The sequence below is a fragment of the Phalacrocorax aristotelis genome, chromosome 2 (assembly GCF_949628215.1).
Source record: "Phalacrocorax aristotelis chromosome 2, bGulAri2.1, whole genome shotgun sequence".
NCBI classification, from domain to species: domain Eukaryota; kingdom Metazoa; phylum Chordata; class Aves; order Suliformes; family Phalacrocoracidae; genus Phalacrocorax; species Phalacrocorax aristotelis.
In genome coordinates, this window is record NC_134277.1 from 62,852,798 (window position 1) to 62,874,994 (window position 22,197).

General features: G+C 36.3%; 1 protein-coding gene across 4 annotated transcripts in view; it reads left to right on the forward strand.

Moving 5' to 3' along the window:
* Positions 1–22,197, forward strand: part of LOC142052925 (solute carrier family 12 member 7-like) — a 69,203-nt gene that overhangs the window by 40,629 nt on the left and 6,377 nt on the right. For 3 of the 4 annotated variants that reach the window (XM_075083794.1, XM_075083795.1, XM_075083797.1), the window contains 12 exons: positions 579–636; positions 3,071–3,245; positions 4,585–4,703; positions 5,899–5,997; positions 8,192–8,311; positions 9,175–9,279; positions 11,581–11,749; positions 14,662–14,857; positions 15,190–15,359; positions 15,510–15,641; positions 17,326–17,433; positions 20,446–20,562. In XM_075083794.1, the coding sequence (XP_074939895.1) occupies positions 579–636; positions 3,071–3,245; positions 4,585–4,703; positions 5,899–5,997; positions 8,192–8,311; positions 9,175–9,279; positions 11,581–11,749; positions 14,662–14,857; positions 15,190–15,359; positions 15,510–15,641; positions 17,326–17,433; positions 20,446–20,562 (1,568 nt within the window). The remainder of the gene's footprint in view (positions 1–578; positions 637–3,070; positions 3,246–4,584; positions 4,704–5,898; positions 5,998–8,191; positions 8,312–9,174; positions 9,280–11,580; positions 11,750–14,661; positions 14,858–15,189; positions 15,360–15,509; positions 15,642–17,325; positions 17,434–20,445; positions 20,563–22,197) is intronic. The other variant, XM_075083796.1, reaches the window with a different exon arrangement.

The window sequence follows — 22,197 nt, forward strand, 5'->3', positions numbered from 1 at the left end:
AAAAGTCATGAGAGTTGCCGGAGTATAGTATTTGTCTAAACCATAAATATAATTTATAAATATTATTTTAAATATATCAAACTTCATCTGTATATATAAGTATTTGTACATATTCCATATTCTATTTGTGCTTCAAACTGCAAGATAATTGATACTTTCAGTGAAATTTTTGGCATCATGCTTCAGTTGGCAGATTGCTTTGTTATACTCAGTATAACCAGTGAAAATCTTAAAAGCAAACTACCAGCAGTAGAAATTATTAATCCTTCAATACCTAGAAGACACAGATGCTTATTTGTATGATAAAATATGTGTTGCATGATATATCATGAACTGGCTACTTCCAATACTTCATAAATCAACTGTTGTAGAGAACATGAACTAAAAATTGTAGCAGGAAAGAATTAAAAACCAAAACAACCAACCAAAAACCAATATAAAAGAACCAGAATAAACAAACAACCCTCTCCCCCATTTCATTATCATGGACATTTCTATTTCATCTCCAGGTGAAAAATGGTGGTTTTTATTTCTATGTATATGATTATAGTGTAATCTTCCTTCAGTCTCAGTAATAGATCTCTCCTGTATAGTGTTGTTTGGTGCCTGTATAGAAGGTGTGATATTAAGAGATAAGTAAGTCATATTCAACTTCTAATTTTACAGGGAGTATGTGTGATCGGGGTTATATTAATAGGACTTGTTAATGGCTCTTCTGGGCAATATCCGTGTGATATCTTTTCTCATAGGCTAAAACTGGAGCGAAAGCCTATCTGTTAAACTGAGACAGCTGCAAAAACTGGTCAGGTTATCAGGCTGTGTCCCTTGAAGAAGTAGAAGTAGAAGCAGAATCGAAGATAAATGTTTGAAGTGGAATGGTCCCTAATAAAATGTTCTTGAGAAAGGAAATCATAGCTAGTATTTGAGGAGCTGATGGGTGGGGATAAGAAGAGTGGTATTACTTTGGGAGAAGTAATATGCTCTTGAGGAACAAAGAAAAATATTTTTGAGAGTTCATGAGAGCCTGTAATGCGATATCAGGCCTATAATGTCCACCTGATGTATGACTATTTTTTTGTTTTAAAATATCGGCTCTAGATCAGGAGTCATGTCAGTTTTCACCCATGTAATTGCCTGAGGATATTTGAGGCACAACATGAAACATGAAGGGAATAAGTGTAATGGAGATAAACATGAACAGAATCTCCAGATTTTGATACCTTTCTCCCCTGAGGAGAAGTTGAGTTGACTAAGATGAATCTGTTGGAAGGTTTCACACTTCTGTTTCCTTGCTGGTGTCTGGTTCTCTCTTCTACTAAGGCCCAAGTTTGCTGGTAGTGATGAAGCAGTGGTTTTGGAAGGTGAATAGAGATGATACTGAGACAACTTACTTCAAAACACAATCTTTTAGTCTAGAAGGGAAACCATAAGTTAGAAACCATAAAGCTGGTTTCTAACCAAAGCTAATACAAGAAGCAGCAGGGGATCACTTTTACTTTAAAATGGTATAGCTGTATCAGTGAAAATCATTGATTTCTTTTTCTTCAAAGTAAATATACAAACCAAATCAAGCTGATGCTTCAGAAATAGTAAATGAGTTCTGAATTATAGAGCCAATATCTATAAATTCCCATTTTTGAAAGTAAATATTTGAAATTTACTGGGGCTGGAGGGATTTTGCAAGCTGTGGGTGCAGGTGATCTGTCACTAGAGCAGGGTGCATAGCAGCAAGAGCATTGAATCCATGTTCTTTCATTTACACTGCTGCCAGTTCTTATTTGGCTGAAAGCCATCATCACAGTAAAAGTGTATAGACTTTGGTCTAGTTTAAAGACTGCTTCTTGGATTTTTTTCATTATGTGTTGTAGTTGCCATGGGAGAAGGTAGGTAGTACACCTTTCAGTGTTTGTCTTTCATCTTTTCAAGTTGTTCCTACCCCATGTTTAATTAAAACACAGGCATTAAAATTGGAATTAAGAAGGAATGTGCAGCTGTATAAATGTTTTAGAAGCATAATATGATTTTTCTCCACTGTTTTTAAAGGGTGTGGTTTCCCCTTTTTCCATCTGCTGAAAATAGTATGTAGCCCTAAATCCAAGCTTGGGCATATGCAAGAATTTGAACACTGGCTTATTATATTAACCTGATTACTATGTTTCCTGACCCTGTTTAAAAGCAGGTCTGAAAAGAGATTAAGCATATAATTTTTCTTTGTCTGTAGCCTTTTCTTTGGTGTTTATTCTAAAAAAGCTTAAAACATTAAAAAAAAGTTATCACAGCATAGGTAGTCTTAAAATTGATTTTTGGCTGCTTACTAACAAAACTAAAATGAACTACAAGTCTACTTGTTTTTAAAAGAAAAACATCAGGTTGGTGGGGGGACTGGAGAGAGAACGTTTTCATAGTTTACCCAAGATGTCCGTGAATGAATGTAAAGTTAATTCTTAAAAAAAAAAAAAAAAAAAAAAAGGCAGCAGTGAGACACTCAAGCACCTCTCCTGACTTCCACCTCCTTGTTTGCTGTAGTCATTTAAAAATTGCATCAGGTAGCATGATGGTCAGAAGGCATGTAGATACCTTGTGGTGGTTGTGTCTAGTAGTTTCTCTATTTACTTGTCCATATGTCAGTGTCATGCTATTAAAAGGGAAGGCTAATACTTTTGTTTTGTGAATCTTTGCTTATGCTCCAGAGTATATCTGTATTACTTGTAGAATGGACTTCTGCAATCTAGTTCCTAGCAGTCATGAGGATCTAAAGGATGCATATGTAAATAATTTTGCTGTTGCTGTTAATTCTGTAAAGTTTGCCATGATACCTAATAATTGGTGCATGTCTGCTTAGAGGCAGCACTTACAATGAATCAATTATAATATTTTTTTAAACATCAGAATAAAAAAGAATTGGTTGGTTAGGAAATCATACAGTGTGTCATGTGACATGGTGTTTATTATTGAAAAGTGCTGTTATTCAAAAAGATTGAAATGTGGGTGTTGAAGCTATAGTAAAAGTGATTTTAATGTTTAATTATTTTTCTGTTTTTTTGTTTGTTCCCCCCTGCCCTTCCCTAAGGTTTGGAGAAGCAGTTAATGGAAATCTAGTGGTTGGTACACTGGCCTGGCCTTCTCCATGGGTTATTGTGATTGGTTCATTCTTTTCAACATGTGGTGCTGGTCTCCAGAGTCTCACTGGTGCACCCCGTCTGTTGCAGGCCATTGCAAGAGATGGCATTGTACCATTTATTCAAGTGAGATTTTTTTTCTTTACAGTACTTCAAATATGGCTTATTTTAACACACACACACCCCCACACACAAAAAGGCATTATTTCTGTTATTCGTGTAGAATTGTAAGGAAAAGATTTAATGCTCAGTTGTAATTGTGTACAATAATAGATCAAGCTATTGTAGGATGCTGTTTGAACTGCAAGACCTATATCTGTAACTGGAAGAAAATAGACTGAGTATGGTGGGGTGGGAGTACAGAATCATGATGGAGTGTCATGTGAGTGGGAAGGGGTTGTAATGCAATAAATTGTAAATGCTGGGTTGTATTGAGAGGGGCAAACAAAACCTTTCACTTTTGTCTGAAGTAAAAATTTCGTACTTGGTGAGAGGGTGACAGTATGATTCAGTCTAATCAGGGTTAGATTTGAAAGGAGTGAAGAATTGGAAGGAAAAAACTTGCGTGGTTTGGAAAGTGAGGGAAAGGGAATCCTGGAGAAGCAGCGTGTTTGAAGAGGGATTTGAGACTTGAAAAGTGCTTGGAGTTTTGGAATGAGATAGATGCTGCAAGGACAATCAAGGAAATAAAAGCAAGGAGATTAATATAGGGGCAAGAATATGACATTTTAAAAAAAACTAAAAACTTTGAAAAGTGAGCATAAAAAATGGCATTTCAATGTAAGGGAAGGAAGATTGGTGGATGAATGGAAGCTAAGGGAAGACGACAGTATGGAGAATGAATGAGGTGAAGAACCTAGACATTGGAAATAAGGTCATTATGGAAAATGGGATTGAGGGCTTAGTCTTAGTGGAGGAATATGGAGGAGACTAAATATGGCTGGAATTTCAGGTGAGGTATTTTGCCATCTGTCAACAGTATGGCCGGATAGAATTCTCCCCAAAGGAAATTACCACATGCAAAATGATTCTTGGTAGGGCTCTGTGCGGGATCATAGGCTTACCTAAGTCCTCTTTAAAAAATCAATATTTATCTTCATAATTACTGAGTTGATGCCTATTTTGTATGTTACAAAAAAATACTGCCTCAGCTATATTAGCTTTTTATAGACTAAGCATAAATCTCTGATACACATGGTTTTTAAGTTACTTAAGATTATTTCAACAACAACTGCAATAGTACTTTAATGTTATGTAATCATTGCTTATTTTACTAAACATTTTTCGTATTTGAAATGTGTGGGTTCACAGCTCTGTTTGTGGCTTTTTGTAATATAGATTGCTTCATTTTCCTTTGTAACCAATAATTACTATTGGTTCCAGTTAGTTTGCAATCTGCATCATAATCCGTAATTGTATAATGAACAGCTTTCCCTAATCCTACTGTTTATGTGAATTCGTCTAGGTATTTGGTCATGGAAAAGCAAATGGAGAACCAACTTGGGCTCTGCTTCTCACTGCTGGTATTTGTGAAATAGGAATTTTGATAGCCTCATTGGACAGTGTAGCACCAATTCTTTCAATGTAAGTATGAATGTAGTGTTTTGTATTCTTAAGTTAAATAGTATTTTATTTCTAAGTTCACTAGGTAATGATTTTTGAAATAATGCATGCTAGACTTTGTCTTCTAACAAGCTATCTCCAGGATCGAATAGGAGTATAATATGAAACAACAATGTTTTGGCTGGAACTAATTTCTAGGTGCAGAAAACTTTTTCCATGATAGAGTTCTTGAATGCTAGTAAAATATGTTCAACTTTTAAAAGCCTGGATTTTAAAATTAAAATTCCAGCTATTTTAGCTCCAGTGCATCTAATAAAGACAGACAAAACAATGCAATATTTTAGGGTATGAACTGAACTTTATTTTACTGACTTTGTCTTGGAATTTTATCCCGTGTGTTATGGTTTGACCTCAGTAGGCAGCTCAGCCCCACACATCTGCTTGCCCATTCCCCCTCAGTGTGATAGGGGAGAGAATCAGAAGAGTAAAAGTGAGAAAACTCATGGGTTGAGATAAAGACAGTTTAATAGGTAAGGCAGAACCTCAGTGCACAAGCAAAGAAGAATAAGGAATTTATTCACTATTGATAGGCTGTTTAGCCGTTTCCAGGAAAGCAGGGCTTCACCATGTGTAACTGGTACTTGGGGAGAACAAACACCATTAGGTCCAAATGTCCTCCCTTCTTCTTTCTTCCTGAGATCTTACTGCTGAGCATGATGATGTACACTATTGAATATCCTTTTTATTAGCTGTGGTCAGCTGTGCCAGCTGTGTCCCCTCCCCAAGACTATTTGCTGGCAGGGCAGCAAGAAAACTAGAGAAGGCCTTGATGCTGTGTAAGCTCTACTTAGTAACAGCTAAAACATCCCTGTGTTATCAACACTGTTTTGATTACAAATCCAGAACATAGCATCATATGAGCTACTGTGAAGAAAATTTTCTCTATCCCAGCCAAAACCAGTACACCATGATTGACAGTTATTTGCTACATTTTCTCTGAAATCTTTGTTTGAGGCTCTATATTATGCTAATAACATTTTTGGAGGCCTAATATTCTGAAAGTATTAATTTAATCAACGTCTTGTCTTCTGTTCTGTTGGCCACTGAACACAGTATGCAAGTTCCTACCTTTTTTTGGATTGTGTTCAGCCTTTTAACACAAATCTGTCTAATTTCTTATTGGAAAATGCCTCCTTTTTTTTTTTTGTCTTAACAGGTTTTTCCTTATGTGCTATATGTTTGTAAATCTGGCTTGTGCAGTTCAGACGCTTTTACGGACTCCCAACTGGAGACCTCGTTTCAAGTATTACCATTGGTAGGGAATATTCCTTCATTTTGAAAAATTAAAGCTAGTTACACAGCCCTAAATTGTTGATTTTCTTGCAGTAATAAAAGAAAATCTCCTTGCTGATTTATGAGTTGTAAGATGATTCATGTGTTGAATATTCTAACAGCAACATTTGTTTTCATTTGTTTGAAATATGGTGACCACGAAAACATGTGGCTAATGTAGATGGTTTGGGAAGGGGCTGCTGGATGACATTTAATATTGCTCATAAGCCAAGATATTGTTTGAATGTGTGAGAATGAAGATGAAAAGAATGTATAATCTGTCTTTTATAAAGAGATAAGAACTGGTGGAAATGTTCAGGAAGGTTGATATAATTTTCATTTTAATTATGCAAAAAATACACAAAACCAGAACTTATACAGAAAAAAAACTCATTAAATATATATCAGTTGGATTTTTAACAATATGACGACTGTTTTTAAAATATGTCATGCTCTAGGCATTGCATTTCGTAACTGAAGTAGATAAGTGGATACTTGACAAAGTCAGCAAAGGTCAATTATACAAAAAGTGTGGGTGTGGGTTTTTCTGTGTGTTGGGGTTTTTTTTTAAGGCTTAAGAGTTCAAACACTTTGAAGTAAGAGTGGGGAGCCTTCTTTTCTTTTTTCTTTTTTTTAATTTGTACTGAGTGTTAAATATATGTACTTATTTAATTAACAGTAATTTTGCTGAGAAATTTTAGTGCTGAAATGCCTTGAAGACCTTGAAGGCTTTAGGAGATAAACTGGCCTGATTCTAGGCTGTAAGAATTGCTTGTTATTATTTCCTTTTAAAGAATTGAGTAGAAGCGAAATGTGACGGGTTTAGCCCAGAAAAATCTTTTTGACTATGCTCAGTAGGCACTTACTAGTTTGGCACCTAAACCTCCAAATATATCAGTGCCTGTCACTCAGTCTATCCCAGCAAACACCTACTAGTATTTGCAACATCAAGAAGGGAAATGGGGGATTGATGTCTTCTGATTTTATTTTTTTTTCCTCCTGTTCTACCTCTCCTGAAAAATCTGATTGTGGAGGTACAAAGTAGCTCAAAAGGGAAGGCAGGTGGAGGGTAGCAAGAGGTACAGGATGGACCATGGTGAGGAAGAAAAAGAAAAGGGTTATGATGTGACAGCTGCAGAGTTTGTAACTATTTGGCAGCAATTTTTTTTTTATGTTTTTCCAAGAGAGATCAGTAAGCCAACTGAGTTACTGTGTGACTATGTAATCACTTGTAGCCAAAGCAGGTATCCGAATGCTTGGCCAGAATTTCTGAGTGAAAGGAGAGTCTTAGGCTCACTAAGTCAAGCATGAAAGATCAGCTGTTGTTCTTTTAGGTAAACTGCATTTAGGTTGAAAGGTAGAAAGCTTTTATTTGGTTTAAACTGGTTGCATTTGGTCTCATACAGTCCTAAAGCAGAAAACTAAAGGTACCAAACCAAAGTTGGGTCTGCTGACGCTCTTTGTTAATACAGTGAAAGCTAGCTCTAGTTTGGAAGTCAGGTGAGAAGAAGCCTGGGGTGTTGTATGTGACCAAAAGTATTCACAGAACTGTCCTGGTCTGAGCTGACTTACATCTATCTTGAAAAATAGCGTGGGCAAACCAGGCATATCAACTTTAATCTGAAAATGCTTCTGTAACTTTTTCAGCTCGGTCATTCCTTCTTTATAGGTTTTGAAAAATTGTTTTCTGTGTTCTCTTCTACTCTCCTGTGTTTTTGTCTAAGAGGCAGGTGACAATGGAAGTGGAGAATATAATTGATGAGTCAAAACTTAATTTAAACTGATCAACTATTTTTGCTGGAAGTAACATAATGTTTAGTATTGGTTGAGAATTTTTTTCTTTTAGCTTAAGTTCAACTCAACAGTAAGTAAGCGATAGCAATGTGTCTTGAAACTGACCTCCTTGGAGGTACGGATAGAGTTTCAGAACTGTCTGATGTAGTAAATCTATTGTTATATCTAGTTCAATTGTATTATTGATGTGTCACAAAGGTTCAGAATGTAATTTTTTTTTTTAAATAAACGAGAATTGGGAGAATGTGTTTTGATTTGTATAGTAGCTATGGAATGGCCTTTGAAGACAAAAGGCCTTTCTGGAAGTTAACTTAAATAAGAAATTGACTTTATAGAATGTTTGCATGCCTATTTAAAAAAATGGAAAAAATGGTTTCTTTTAGGACTCTCTCATTCCTGGGGATGAGTTTATGTCTTGCCTTGATGTTCATTTGCTCTTGGTACTATGCTTTGATTGCCATGCTAATCGCAGGATGTATATACAAATACATAGAATATAGAGGGTAAGACCATATATCTTATTTATTCTCTATTTAATACCTTTAACATTCAGCAAAAAGCATTTTTGTATAAAATACATACACTTAATTCTATTACTTCAGTTGTATCCCTTGAAACAAGGTAAGATCCGTCTCTGTTAAGATTTGTTAAGTTCTCAGGTTCTAATGCCTCTGGAAGCTCTGTTCCAAACTTCTCCACAGACAGAACTAATCAAAATAGGAACCAATAAGGCTGGGAAACTTTCATTTGAGCAGAGATGGTGGTGTGAGGTACTTCAGGAACATCACGTTTTCATATCAAGCAGCAACTGTTACAAAACTGCTGCCTTATTATTAACTTGTGCTAAAGCGCCAAAGCTCAACACTTGTGTGGACTGTAGCACCTTTTGGAGTGACTCATGCTGAACATTTCAAAGCACTCACTGAAAACTATCTGTTTTTTGAAGGCTTAGATAATCCTTAAATTGCAACATACTTTGCATTGTATGCATTTGACAAGAGACACATACAGTGCCACACCTGTAAGAAATGCTGTGCAAGTAGGAGGCTTAGAGTATGCTGAGTTCATAAAACAAATAAAAAAAAACCCAAACCCCAAAAACCCAACTAAAAATCCCCAACTAAACAACATATCCAAACACTGGAGTTGATCATGATCAGTAATGTGTGTGTGCTTTCCCCTTCTAAGGAAAGATACCAATGCTGAAAGATTCTAGTCAAGAAAAATACTAAGGTTGTGAAAGATGAGTTTATTCATGCAAAAAAGTGTTCATTTTATATGCCAGTTATCCCTCACGTCAGAAAATGTGCTTAATTTTTATAAATAAACGGGACCCTGTTAATTGAGTCTTTTCTGCACCCTGAAGAGCGGAAAAAGAATGGGGTGATGGAATCCGAGGACTGTCTCTGAATGCAGCTCGCTATGCCCTGCTTCGCGTCGAAGACGGTCCTCCTCACACCAAGAACTGGAGGTAAGTCCTACGCCTTCCAAGGCCACGTAATACTTGAAATATGTAAACCTCTTGGGAATACTGCTGGTAAAGCTAATGGACAAAGTGAAATTCACCATTAAAATGATGTTTACACTTGTGCATGGCAACGACATCATTGCCGTGCACATTATTTTACTGCAGTAGAATGAGACTTAATGGTCAGGTTGTAATCAGCTTTGCTGGGAGTATGGGCAAACTAACTGGGACTGAAACCCATGTGGTGTTGACAGTTCTCCAAACTGCAGAAGAATTTTAATGGTTGATTGTTTATAGATTATTTTTTTTTCACATTCAAAGGAGCAAAATAATCACTGAGTCCCACTGCCTCTATAGAAGAAATGTTGCAATTCCATAAGGGTTTTTTCTTTTTTTTTTTTTTTTTCCTTCTATATATGTTCCCTCTGAGATACGTTGTATAAATATACAGAGGATCCATTATTCAAATTCATGTTTCATGTCAATCTTTTTTTATCGATATTCATTTAATACATTTAATAGTGACACTTCCTAAATTGCTTAGATATCATTAAAACAAAATTTCACATTTGCTGTCCGTTTGTATGTAATGGAGTTAGATGTCCACTACTATTTTTGCAATATATTCTTTATACTTGTTAAACTATCCATTTTTCTCAAAGCCAACACAAAATTACTTAGCCTTTAAAAACAAACGTTTGCACATTTTCAGTTCTGATGAATGTAGTGCAGTTCAGAAGGACTCTGATAACTGGAATACACAAAAAAACTGTCACTAAATGCGACACTTTAATAGTATATATAGTATTATAGTCAGTGCTCTGTGATAGTATCTCTGGTTGCATACACGTGCAATGTTCTGTTGCCCTTCAGTGTATGGCACTATGTTACCATTTATCATGGGATGGATGCACATAAGCCATTACTGTAGAATACATGAGCCACTGTCTTCAGCTGTGTCTGAACTTGGCATCTCAGATGTAATGCTGACTAAGAGCATTCCTGTTGAATATCTGACATCAGTTCCAGATGAATTATCCTTTTGTTGTGTCAATGTAATTGCTAGACCTGGACCTTCTTTTTACATCTTAAACTGTGCTGGCTTTGAGGCGGGAACTATGTTCTTACTCTTGGTTGTGCTTTTGAATTTGTAGTAATGACAAGAAAACTATAAAATATTGGTTTGGAAAAGTAAAGAGATTGGATATTGGTTAAAGGAAACAAAATGCACTCTGATCAAGTATGTAGCTGAAACTGAACTTGGGGTGTTATCAATATGGTTAAGGGTATGACTGTCCTTTTGGAAGGACCTATGCAGGTAGAGGAATAGGTCAACAAGAACATCGTGAAAATCCAGAAGGACAAGTGCGAAGTCCCGTACCTGGGACATGCTAGTTCAATGCAATGCTGTAAGGCTGGGAACCTTCTCTGGTGAAAAGGACCTGTGGCTCCCAGTAGATATTAAGCCAGCAGTATGCCTTGGCAGTGACTTTCTGGACTGAATCAACAGGAGCATAGCTAGTATATTGAGAAGTAAATATATTGGGAAATAATATTCCTCTTTGCTCAGCACTCATTAGAATACGTCTAGAATATTTCATCCAGTTTTAGGCATCCTAATATAGGGAAGATATCAATAAGCTGGACTGAGTTCAGCAGAGGACCACCAAGATGATGGCTGGGGCAAGCATGTCTTCTGTGGGGAGAGGCTGAGGGAGCGATGCTTATTAATCTTGGAGGAGGTAAGGGGAGCCTAATAGCTGATATAACTAATTAGTAAACATGCAGTACCTAAAAGAAGGTTACTGAGAAGATGAAGTCAGACTCCTCACAGCAGTATATGGTAGTAGAATGAGAGGACATGATAAATTGCAGGGGAAAAAAAATAAATGAGATGATGCTAATAAAGCATTGAAGAGGTGATAATATCTCTGCCTCTGGAGGTTTTCAGAATCTAACTGGATGGAGCTGTAAACAATCTGGTGTACATTCAGTGTTTAACTGCTTCAAGCCATGGGTTGTACTAGCAGGTTGACCTTGGAAGGGTGATAATTTTGATTCAATAACTTCCTTGGTAAAACTATTCTTTAAGGTAGCTTTTCAGAATGATGGTATAGTGGCTCATGTAGGTCTTCTGTACCTGAAGTGTTGTTGCTATTGCAAATTATTACTTTATTGCTTGATAGATGAATGCTTTCTATTGAATTAAGCACTTAATCTGAACTTTATTAATTTTTTATTTTAATTTTCTGTTTCTTTCTTGCTTTTCTATATGTATATGTGTTTAATTTTTTTTTTTGGCAGACCTCAACTTTTGGTCTTGTTAAACTTGGATAGTGAGCAGTTGGTGAAACATCCTAGACTGCTTTCTTTCACCTCACAGTTAAAGGCTGGTAAAGGACTGACTATCGTGGGCTCTGTGCTTCAGGGAGTCTACTTGGATAAATGTACAGAAGCTCAGAAAGCTGAAGAGGTGTGTAAAAGACAGCTTACAAATACTTATAACTTCCATTAGTATTTAAATGTTGAATCTGGATAACCCATCTTGAATTAAAACAGACTGTATAAAGTATTGAATAAGTATCAATTTTTACTGTCAGCATAATCAATGGTTATATGGAAAGAGTAGGTTGGTGTGTGTAGTAAAATGTTTTATAAGATTTCCCAAAAGGATGTAGGATGTAACAGTGCTTTTCTTAGATTTTTATTTTCTTTATTTTTGAGAGCCCTGGGCTCACAACCAAATTACGTTCTTGAAAAAGCTAACGGATAGATCTTTATAACAAATTACCTTATAAAGAAAACAGATTTATTTAACAAACAAACAAAAAAAGAAAACAAAGCCAAAAAACCCTCCAAAATATTTCTCTAGCAGATGCAGATGTGTGTGGCATAATTTAATCCTCTGGATGTATACATGATATTATTTTCTGCGTTGTCCTAGAAATACATAGCGGAGCTAGGGTTAGGAGCAGTCTTTGCCGGAATCCTACTCTGATGCTTAATGGTAAACATCATCCTTCTTGATCTTTTACTTTCTTTCTCATTTTTTTTCTTTCCTATTTATCCCATATCTGCAGAGAAGGTAGGATGAGGTAGGAAAAAATAGCAAGTTGTCTTGTAATTGGAGATGACGTCTATCTGTGCTTACAAACACAAGTTAATTTAGTTTGAATGTTTCTTTCTTTTCCTGACAACTTGTCAGTATTTGACTGCTACCCGATTGGAAATACACAGACATTTGTGTGAGAAGCCCTTGAAAATATCCAAACTTAATTTTGAATTGTCCCCTGAAGGAAAAAGGGAATTTAATAGACTGAGTTTCTGAAGATCCAGTGTTCATACAGCTTGGACTTTCAATGCAAAGCAAGTTTCCCTTTTTGTTCAATCTCACAACAACCTGTGTACTTCTTTGTTTAATACAGTATTGGGGTAACTAGGTGTAGATAATTATATTTGCTTACCTATGGAAATTTTCCTACTCCTGACTTTATAGCTTCTTATATAGGAGAAACATTTTTAGAAAATACCGTATTTCATGTATGTATTGAATGCTATTGACAAATCTATTGCCTTTAGAAAACTACTGTAAAGTCTACTCCAAAATAAGGCTTTGATTGCCACTATATTTTCCAAAAAAGGTTAATATCTTCAGTGTTGTTGAAATGTCTACTATTTTGATCCAAGTAGTCTTCAAAACCGTGTAAAAACGCCTGTGATTTATTCAGACCTGGCATCTCAGAAAAGCATTTGAGATGTTGAAATGGACTTACCAAAGCTAACTGCCCTTTTTCTCCCAGCTTTCTTTTTTCTCCCTCTTGGTATTCAGACTTGTCCCTAGTTGTTTCTAAAATAACAAAGTATGAAGCTGGATGGCCTAGCTTGTGTCACAGGAAAAGGCTCCAAGAGAGCAATTAGCTTGAAATCGTGGTGGAAAAAGTCTAGCAATGATCTATTGTGAAAGTAATTGTTGTTAAGCTGTTGTTATCAACATGTGTGAGTAGAAAACAAGACCAAGAATACAGTCAGGCCTCTGAAATAAAACAAAGAAAACCTTGAAAACAGAAACTGTTTACCCATGAGGATTTGAAATGTTGCTTATTGTTAGCTTAACTTGAAGTCAACTACGTTGTTGAGAGATGGAACAGGAATGAATTCAAGAGAGACCTAATCCCTGGGTTCTCTAGAAAGTCAGATCTGGTATTAGGATCGAGGAAACTATTGGTTTTAAAATGGAAACAAAGAGGAGTTGTAAAAGTTTGAGCGTCTGGAGGCTTTGTTGGTTTTTGGAAAATTTCAACTAGAAAATGCTTCTAGAAGATTTGTAGGAAATCAAGATTTCTCCTGTCTGTCTCCTTTAAAAGAAAAAATATCTATTTAAACTGATATGCCCTTGCAGATATTGTTCGCGCGGTCTTGTTAGCTTTGCTACCAAATTCTCTGAAGACTTTGTCTCTACTAAACAGCATTTCTGATGTAAAGTCACACTGAGTCAGTGCCAGGATTCTGTGATCAAAGCTGTTCCTGATGGTGTTTTGTAGGAATTTTGGTGCTTCCAAAATTCCAAATTTTAACGTGCTGGTTCTTCCTTCTGAAACCATGCTGATCTCCCACATAAGTCATTGATAATGATGGTATTTTTAAAATCGTGCCATCATAACATAGTAAATACCAAAGCTGATGTTCTCTAGCCAATCTTGATACCATTTTGAATGCCACTTATAAATTTCTTAGTTATGTGTCTGTATGTTTGTTACTGTTTAAATGAAGGGGAGCCATGTTGAAATTAAAGGGGTGTGGGAGATTTAACCTAGTCAGTTTATCTTGTCATTATTCAGCCAGTGATTCCAATTGTCTCCTGCACATCTATTTTTCCATGTTGGGAGCCAATAAATAATGAATCAGCCCTCTTAATGTCAAAGTTGTTTAAGGAGCTTTAGCGGCCTCTTCTGAAGTCCTTGGCATCACATTTTTCCAAACCTATCACATCTTTCCAAACCTTTCACATTCCAAAAGAAAGGACTTGCCATTCCAAACATATGGTGCTTTGTCACTCAGCACTTTTGACTTTACCTCAAGCAGCGTTACTTTATTTATCTCTGTCGTTGTTGTTTTACTCATACCTTGTTCATTCTTCTTTGGAAATAAAAGGCTAAATAATTCAAGTAATTAGAAAATGTGTGTGTGGTGTGTTTTGGGGAGGGGGATGTTTTGGGTTTTAGTTGTCATAGTCATGTTCGCTCTTGGCATTAGCAGCTTCTTGATGTTGGTTTTTGTATGTTTTAGATAATGGTTTTTTTGCTCTTATTTAGTGCTGTTTCTCATTATGGTGTTGAACACCAGTGTTGATGACTGTATTTCCCCTGTGTAATCTTCCTTTTGCAGAATGTTAAGGCCTTAATGGGAGTAGAAAAGACTAAAGGATTTTGCCAGATTGTGGTGTCTCCTAATTTTAGAGATGGAATATCCTATTTGATTCAGTCAGCTGGTCTAGGAGGGATGAAGCACAACACAGTCCTGATGGCATGGCCACAGTCATGGAAGGAGACAGAAAATCGTTTCTCATGGAAAAATTTTGTTGGTATGTTTATTGACTTTCTCCTATCCCTTTGTAGTACAACTATGTAACTAATATATTTGCTGTGTGGAGGAAATATGATGCTGAACATCCAGTGGATAATTTCATATTTCCCCACATGTGATTTCATGTGCAGTGGGTTTTCTTAGCCCTCGGTCTCTTCAACCATGGCTTCTCTTGTTTTTCTCCTTAGCAGGTTAGTCAATAAACCCACGATGTTCCTTTTCTGCCTCAGCAGAATCTGGGAGGATTTAAGCTTTTGAATTTAAAACAAAAACAAAAGCTGTGAATGAAAACTAGAAGTTCTTCATCAAATGTCTTGTTTTCCCCTGCAGACACTGTACGAGAAACAACAGCAGCTCAGCAAGCACTGTTGGTGGCTAAAAACATTGACTTATTTCCAACAAATCAAGAACGTTTTACTGAAGGAAACATAGATGTGTGGTGGATTGTTCATGATGGTGGTATGCTGATGTTACTGCCTTTTCTCCTTCGACAGCACAAGGCAAGGACAACAGAAAATGGCTGGGATTTCATTTTCTAGCAGTGAATAGTTCTAAAGGCTTCTAATGAAATACGCTTTCACCTCAATAGAATTATGCATTGTGATAGCAATCACTGTGTTCTGAATTGTTATAATTTATCTTTTTGATAGGTTTGGAGAAAATGTAAAATGCGTATCTTCACTGTCGCTCAAATGGATGATAATAGCATTCAAATGAAGAAGGATCTTCAGATGTTCTTATATCATCTTAGACTAAACGCTGAAGTAGAAGTTGTTGAAATGGTACGTTACAGCATTTCTTTTAGGTAAAACTGAGACTAATCTTGGGAAAATTGATTTAACATTTTTGAAACTAAGGGGTGTTAGTGCAATTATAAAAAGGGAAAGATTGTGGTCCCACCAAGAACAAGTGTTTTAAAGCAACGTTGTCTTACCATGTCACAATGCTAGTGTGTGTGGTAGTGCCTTCTTAATGATTTTGTCAAGTAGAGTTGAGCCATTTTGATATGTTAATGCTCACTTTATTTATGAGGACTAGACCACAGAGAGAGTTCATTCAGGAAGCAAAAAGCTTGAATTTGTAGCAGGCAGTGAAAGGGAAGGCTGAATGTGCTTAATCTAGTAATCCATGGCATCCAGCATGAGAGAGGGTGAACATGTCTGCCTCTCCAACAGCTGTACAAATCTCTCTCTGGAATAAAGAATCCCTAGGCGCCCATGAGAGTATGTCATTGGGTTTTGGCATTGCCAGCCTCTTTGGCACTGAACAGCAAGACAGTATAGCTACAGATTCACAAGTCAAATAGTGACAAAATGAATTTTGTAACTTTTTTCCCTTTTTAAATACTGGTTATAAACTGCTAAAGAGAAAGGACTAAAGCTGTAGTCTGTCTAGACCTGGTTTTTTTTTGGCAACTAAGTTAAAACATCATTTCCAGTACTCAAAGGTAACTAGCATAATGTTCAAAGTAAGACAACAACAAAAAAGAAACCAAAAACTTTTCAACTCATTCTGAAGTGGGGTGAAGAAGGTGGGTCAACTGGTTCAAAACTTCTACCGCCACCGGTTCTTGGAATGAACAAAACCTGTTGAAAAGATTTATCATGCTAATCAGCTGTAAAACAAATTTTAAGAATCTTTTAAATTACTTATGAAAAAATTACTTATGAAAAATTTGGTTAGTGTTTTGAACTAGGAAGTAAGAAAAATGATTTTATTTTATATTTAGTACTCTAAACAAAGTGAAGAGACTAAAATGCTGTGGCATATGCAGGTGAAAGATGGTGAGCAGAGTGCCATAAAAAAGGCTTAGCTTTGGTTGAATTTTGAGCAGAAGACAGTATAGGAAGCACAATTTGTTCTTTTCTTATGTGGGTCATATTTAACCCTGAGACCTTTCCAAAAGATGAGACACATGTTACGAGTCAGTGACAACACAGATTACTGCTATAGATTTTTATGTTGTATTTTAGCTTTGAGTTGATGTGAGAATATATGCTGGAGTTTCTTCATAAGTGCTTCTATCTGTGAACACTTTTTAATGGGGAAAGGACAATGTGCTCTTTTGTGGCTCCAGACAGTTTTTAAGGAAACAAGTGTGCGCACGTGCTCAGGAGGCAGCAATGCAGACCCGGTTTAAATAATCACTTTCAACCCTTTCTCACTTCTGCAGCCTAGTTGGAACAGAACATTGGAAAGTCTGTCCCAAGTACCTCAAATTTAGATAAAAACCACGTTTGATAGTGGTATAGTAGGATAGTTTGTTGTACATGACTGCTGATTGAAGATGAAGTTTTAAGAAAGAGGACAGAAATGATTGATCAATTACATGCTTGGTATTACTCTAATGCAATAAATACATCTGGGACTGACTGAATGCAGGAATGAATGTGGTACACTGTCTAAATACTGTTCTTTTGAGTAGTACTTTTCTTCTGATGTTTCTAATGCCAATCTCTTTTGCAGTTCGAAAATGATATTTCTGCATTCACATATGAGAAGACGCTTATGATGGAACAGCGATCTCAGATGCTAAAACAGATGCAGCTATCAAAGAATGAAAGGGAAAGAGAGGTAGGGACTTCGGTTTGGCAAGGTGTTCTGTGAAAAATCTAAAACAGGATTTCTTAGCCATGGCTTCTAATTGGTTTCAAAGTAGTAAAAAACATTAATGACTGCATTCTATGTTAATTTCTCTACAGCAGGTTTCACTTGCAAGGTTAAAATAATGCGGGGTGGGGCATGGAATCCTTTTTTTATTTGAACATCTGTTCAGAGTTTTCCTGTTCTTGTTAAGATAGCAAGTATTTACTAGCAAAACATTTGAGTGTCAGTGTGGAATGCATCCACAGCACTTCCAAATTTGACATGTATCAATAGCTAAGGTTTGTGATTATTCAGCTGGGTTGATTAGCTTTGTGACATGGTCTGGTTCAATTCACACAGACTTCTAGTTTCTGCATTATTTTGAATGCCTGATGTTTCAACTAATTGTTGTTTCTGGAGCCAAAATTAGGCTGACTAACCAATAATCCTATAATACCCAGATGGGAAGACTAAGTTTGCTGTTCCCTAGCCCTTAACCATTGTATTTTGCATGTTGTAGTGACAAGCTTCATGCAGCTGTACTTTTGTAAATACTTGTAACTTTTAAATATCTATCTATCTTTTTTCTTTTGGCTTGTGCTTGTACCCCCTCATTTATTCTGCGAACTGTCCCGTTATCATCAACACTTTTTTGTGTTGTAAAAAGTACTAAATGCTTTGGCTTTCATATCACTTGTAGTTATTTCCCTCCCAAGTCAAAGAAGAGATATCTGCTGTGTTTAACTGTTCATTTGTTTTTAAAAAAAAAAAAAAAAGAATAAAACCTAACACCTTCTTGTGGCTTTTTTTTTCTCTACTGATGACTTTAACTCATTTTATGCCTAAGCCTTTTTGGTGTTAATCCTACAAGTCCGTGCAGTTTATCTGGGGTTTTGTGGGTGTGGTTTTGTTTTGTAGTTGTGTTTTTGGTTTTCTTTTTAAATCTTTTCTTATTTATTCTTCTTTTTCTTCCTTTTGAAGGACTTTTTAAGGTTCCTAAAGATGCCTTGTATTGCTTCAATAATTCTCTTTTTTCTCATCTGCGTCACAGTAGTTTTCTTTTGATCTGAGCCTGCCTTAGATCTTTCCAGTAAAAAGCAAGTTCCACTATACTCCTTACTCAATGTTTTTAAACTTCTCTCATTTCCCTACTGAATGCTAGTATTTTTCCAGTGGAGTTTGAGTGATTAATCAATCTAAAGTAGGCTTTTAAGGATCTAACTTCCTCATGAATGCTTTACAAGTAGGCCAAGGATGTAAGGCTCTGTAGTCTATAGCATATAAATTGTAGCAGAGACAAAAGAATTTATTCTCAGCTCTCTGAATTGGTTGGAATCTGCAGTACTTCAGAGTGTTGTTTGCTTTGAAGTTTTAATTTCTTTCTTCTCCCCCACCATGTTTGTGTGGGTTTTTTTTTCTTTTATTACTCACTTTTATCTGAATGTAACCATCACTCTTATAGCTTGAGTTTGTTCCTTAATATCAGGCAGGGTAAAAACTGAGGTGTTCCAAATACCATTGAATTTATTTCATGGTCTGAAGTAAAATCCTGAAGTAAAATTCCAAGACCATGTAGTAATTATTTCCTGCCTTGTCCAAGAATAAAAGCTATGTCCATCTGTTGTTTCTGATTAGGATACCTTAATCTACCTTGTTATGTATTTAAATCAGAAAATGTTGTTAAGTTATGCCCTCACTTCTTCTGGAGCTACAAGTTGAGTATATGCACTCAGTATATGCAGTATATGCAGCCTGGCCCTTTCTTAATCCGATCATTTCTCTCAAATGAGCTGAGCCATCACCTCTGGTTTTATGATGACCTCCAAAACATTTGTCTCATTAGTATAATTAGTTCAAATTAGCATTGTTTTTGTTTTCATTATCTGTCTCCAGACATTCAAATATAACCCTGGATTCCAGCTTTGAATTGGTGCTTGTAGTTTGTCTCGTGTTAACACCAAGATTAGTATTTTAACATCACTTTTGTGCTTATACCTCTTCAAACAAGGTTCAAACCTTTGCAAAGATGAGAAGGTGTTCTTGTACGGTGGTGTTGTTTTGTTTCTCTCATAAGCATGCTCTTATCCCTGAGGAATCGCCCTCACCCTCCCGTCTTCTGTCACTTTTTAAAATGGAACCTTATTTGAGCTTAGCCCTCCTGGGTTTTCTTGTGGAACTGGGGTACAGGCACTTAATGGATTTTTGTTTCCTTTTTTGAGAAACTTTACACTTGAATAGAAACAAATCAAATATAACACATGCCTGCAAATTGTAAGGTCTGCAGACCCAGGTGCAACTGCCAAACATTTGATTTTGACAATAGCACTGCAAAGGTGAAAGAAAATGTAGAGCCTCGTTCACTTCCTTGCTGCCCTTCCTGGTGGTGGTTGGCTTCCCTCTCTGCCTCGTCCTGACTAATGACTGTTGGGCCAGGCAGTGATACAGTTGGAGCTGTGAGAAGACAGTCATCCATCCCACCAGTACTTTGGGCTGGGTTGTGCAGCGGAAGTGCTGTTCTGCAGATTGCTGCTGCTAGGTAAGATTGGCAGAAATTGTGGGTGCATGTAGGTGAGGAGCACAATTACAATCTGTGAATCACTGGGAAATAAATCAGCAGTTAGTGCTGGAAAGCAGCTTTCTCATCTGCTTACATTTTTTTGACACTTGTGATAGTTACTGAATAAAATCAATTAATCTGAATCATCATATATATGAAGGGATATGACCCTCACAAAGAAGTGAATATTTGGGGTTGCCATGTAGACTAAAGGATTCAATTCACTTGTTTTCACAAATCTATGTAAAGAGACTTCATAACTAACTGCTAAAAATTTCAAAAAGAGACCTGTAGTATATATAAAGAAATGGCATGTTTGTGAAAACAAACCAAGTTTATAACAAGCTATGATACCAAATCTTACCTATTTAAATGCAGACAATCTTTCTTGTGAATAATATGATCATCTGCTTTTTTTGTCATTGGTAACCTTTTTGTCCCAGATTCAGAGCATCACTGATGAGTCTCGAGGCTCAATCAGAAGAAAAAGCTACTCCAGTCCACAGTCTGTTGGCCAAGATGCACAGGCACTGCTGACTAATGATTATCGAGAGGAGGAGGTAGTTGGACATAGTACTGGCTAGATGTATTTTCCCATTGCGACACTTGAAGTGCCACTATTGCAAACTGAACTACAAATGAACACCTTGACCATTCATAGCTATGAAATAGCTCTTCATAAACTTTAATTTTACTGTTTTTCTAAATTCATTATCTTAGCTTGTATTTTTTCTCCAGATGATGCTTGACATGAATTTACATCCTATTTTTCTCACACTTATTTTCCATAAGAAACACTTTTTCTGAGAGCCTCTTTCTCTTAAGAGCCAGAAGCAAAGATATTTCTCTGCCTTTTATCTCTTTAAAAGTCTTAACAATTAATTAATAAACATATTTCATGCTTTCACAAAGCATTGTCTTCCTTTAGTAGTTCCCGTATGGAAGTACTGAAGCTTCTCAGAGACCGTATAGATATATTAGGGCTTTTTAAGGTCCTTTCTATGCTTATTGACAAGCCATTATTAACCCATAAATGTCATTACTACTTTCTGCATGGTGAGTTTGAAAGGAAATGGACTGATGTAATCTAATCAATGGTCTTAGTGTGCACTTGAAGTGTTGCTCATAGCTAAAGATGTGTAGCCTAGTTTGTAGGTATGCTGTATACCTTTGTTTCCCTTTCCTCATGAAGTATGAGAAGCGCGTGTTGTAGTCCACGTAACTAATTTGATATCAAAGTAGAACTAATAAAAACATGCTTTTGTTTTCTTTGCATTTTTATAAACGTGTGCTGTAAGCCTAGAATTTCTCTTTGCCTCACTGTCTTTCTAAGAAACGGCGAGCTTTCTTCCATTGACGCATAGTTGTACTGAACTCATCTTACAGTTGTTAGTTTGAAATTTCCATTCATCAGACACAGCTGTATGGCATATAGTTTCTGCATGCATTTGTTAGCTTTTCCCATTCTCATGATAGAACTGTATTTACAGTAACTTCTTGTTTGTACTCTTGACTAGCAATTTAATCTTCTGGGGAGATATGAAGACCATCATACAACTATACTTATGTGAACCTCAGAATTGAGCTTTAGGATTTGGGAATCCTCAAGGATAGGGACTAGGGAAATAATTTAGGAAAAGTACAGAAGCTCTTAAGCATTTAAAAACTGCTGCAATTACAGTTTGAACCACGAGGGGAATCACTGTTCAGACACAGAAGGTAGTTTTCTCATCTGCTTTGATTTTTTTCATGCTTTTGATTGTGACCTGAACGAAATTGATTCTTCTGAATCGCCACATATATGGAGGGGCATGACCATCATTTACAGTTTGAATAATTGAGGTTCCCAAATGGAACAAGATCTTCAACTCATGATTTAACAAGTCTCTGAAGAGGCTTCATAACTGCTAAAGATCTTTAATTAAAAAAACAAAACAAACAAAAAAAAAACAACAAAACAAACCCACAAATGAATGACCTCAAAACAACCAACCTTCCCCCAAAAACAACACCCCAAAAAAAACCCCCTCACCCGCAAAATCCCCCCAAAACAAAACACAAAAACACAAAAACAATTCTCCATACAAATTCTCTTAGGATTTTAAGATTCTAAGGTACTGTATTTATGTTGCTTTTGATGGAAAGACAGAAGTCTATGGCCCAAAATATTATGAGGGGAGGTAACTAAGTAAATA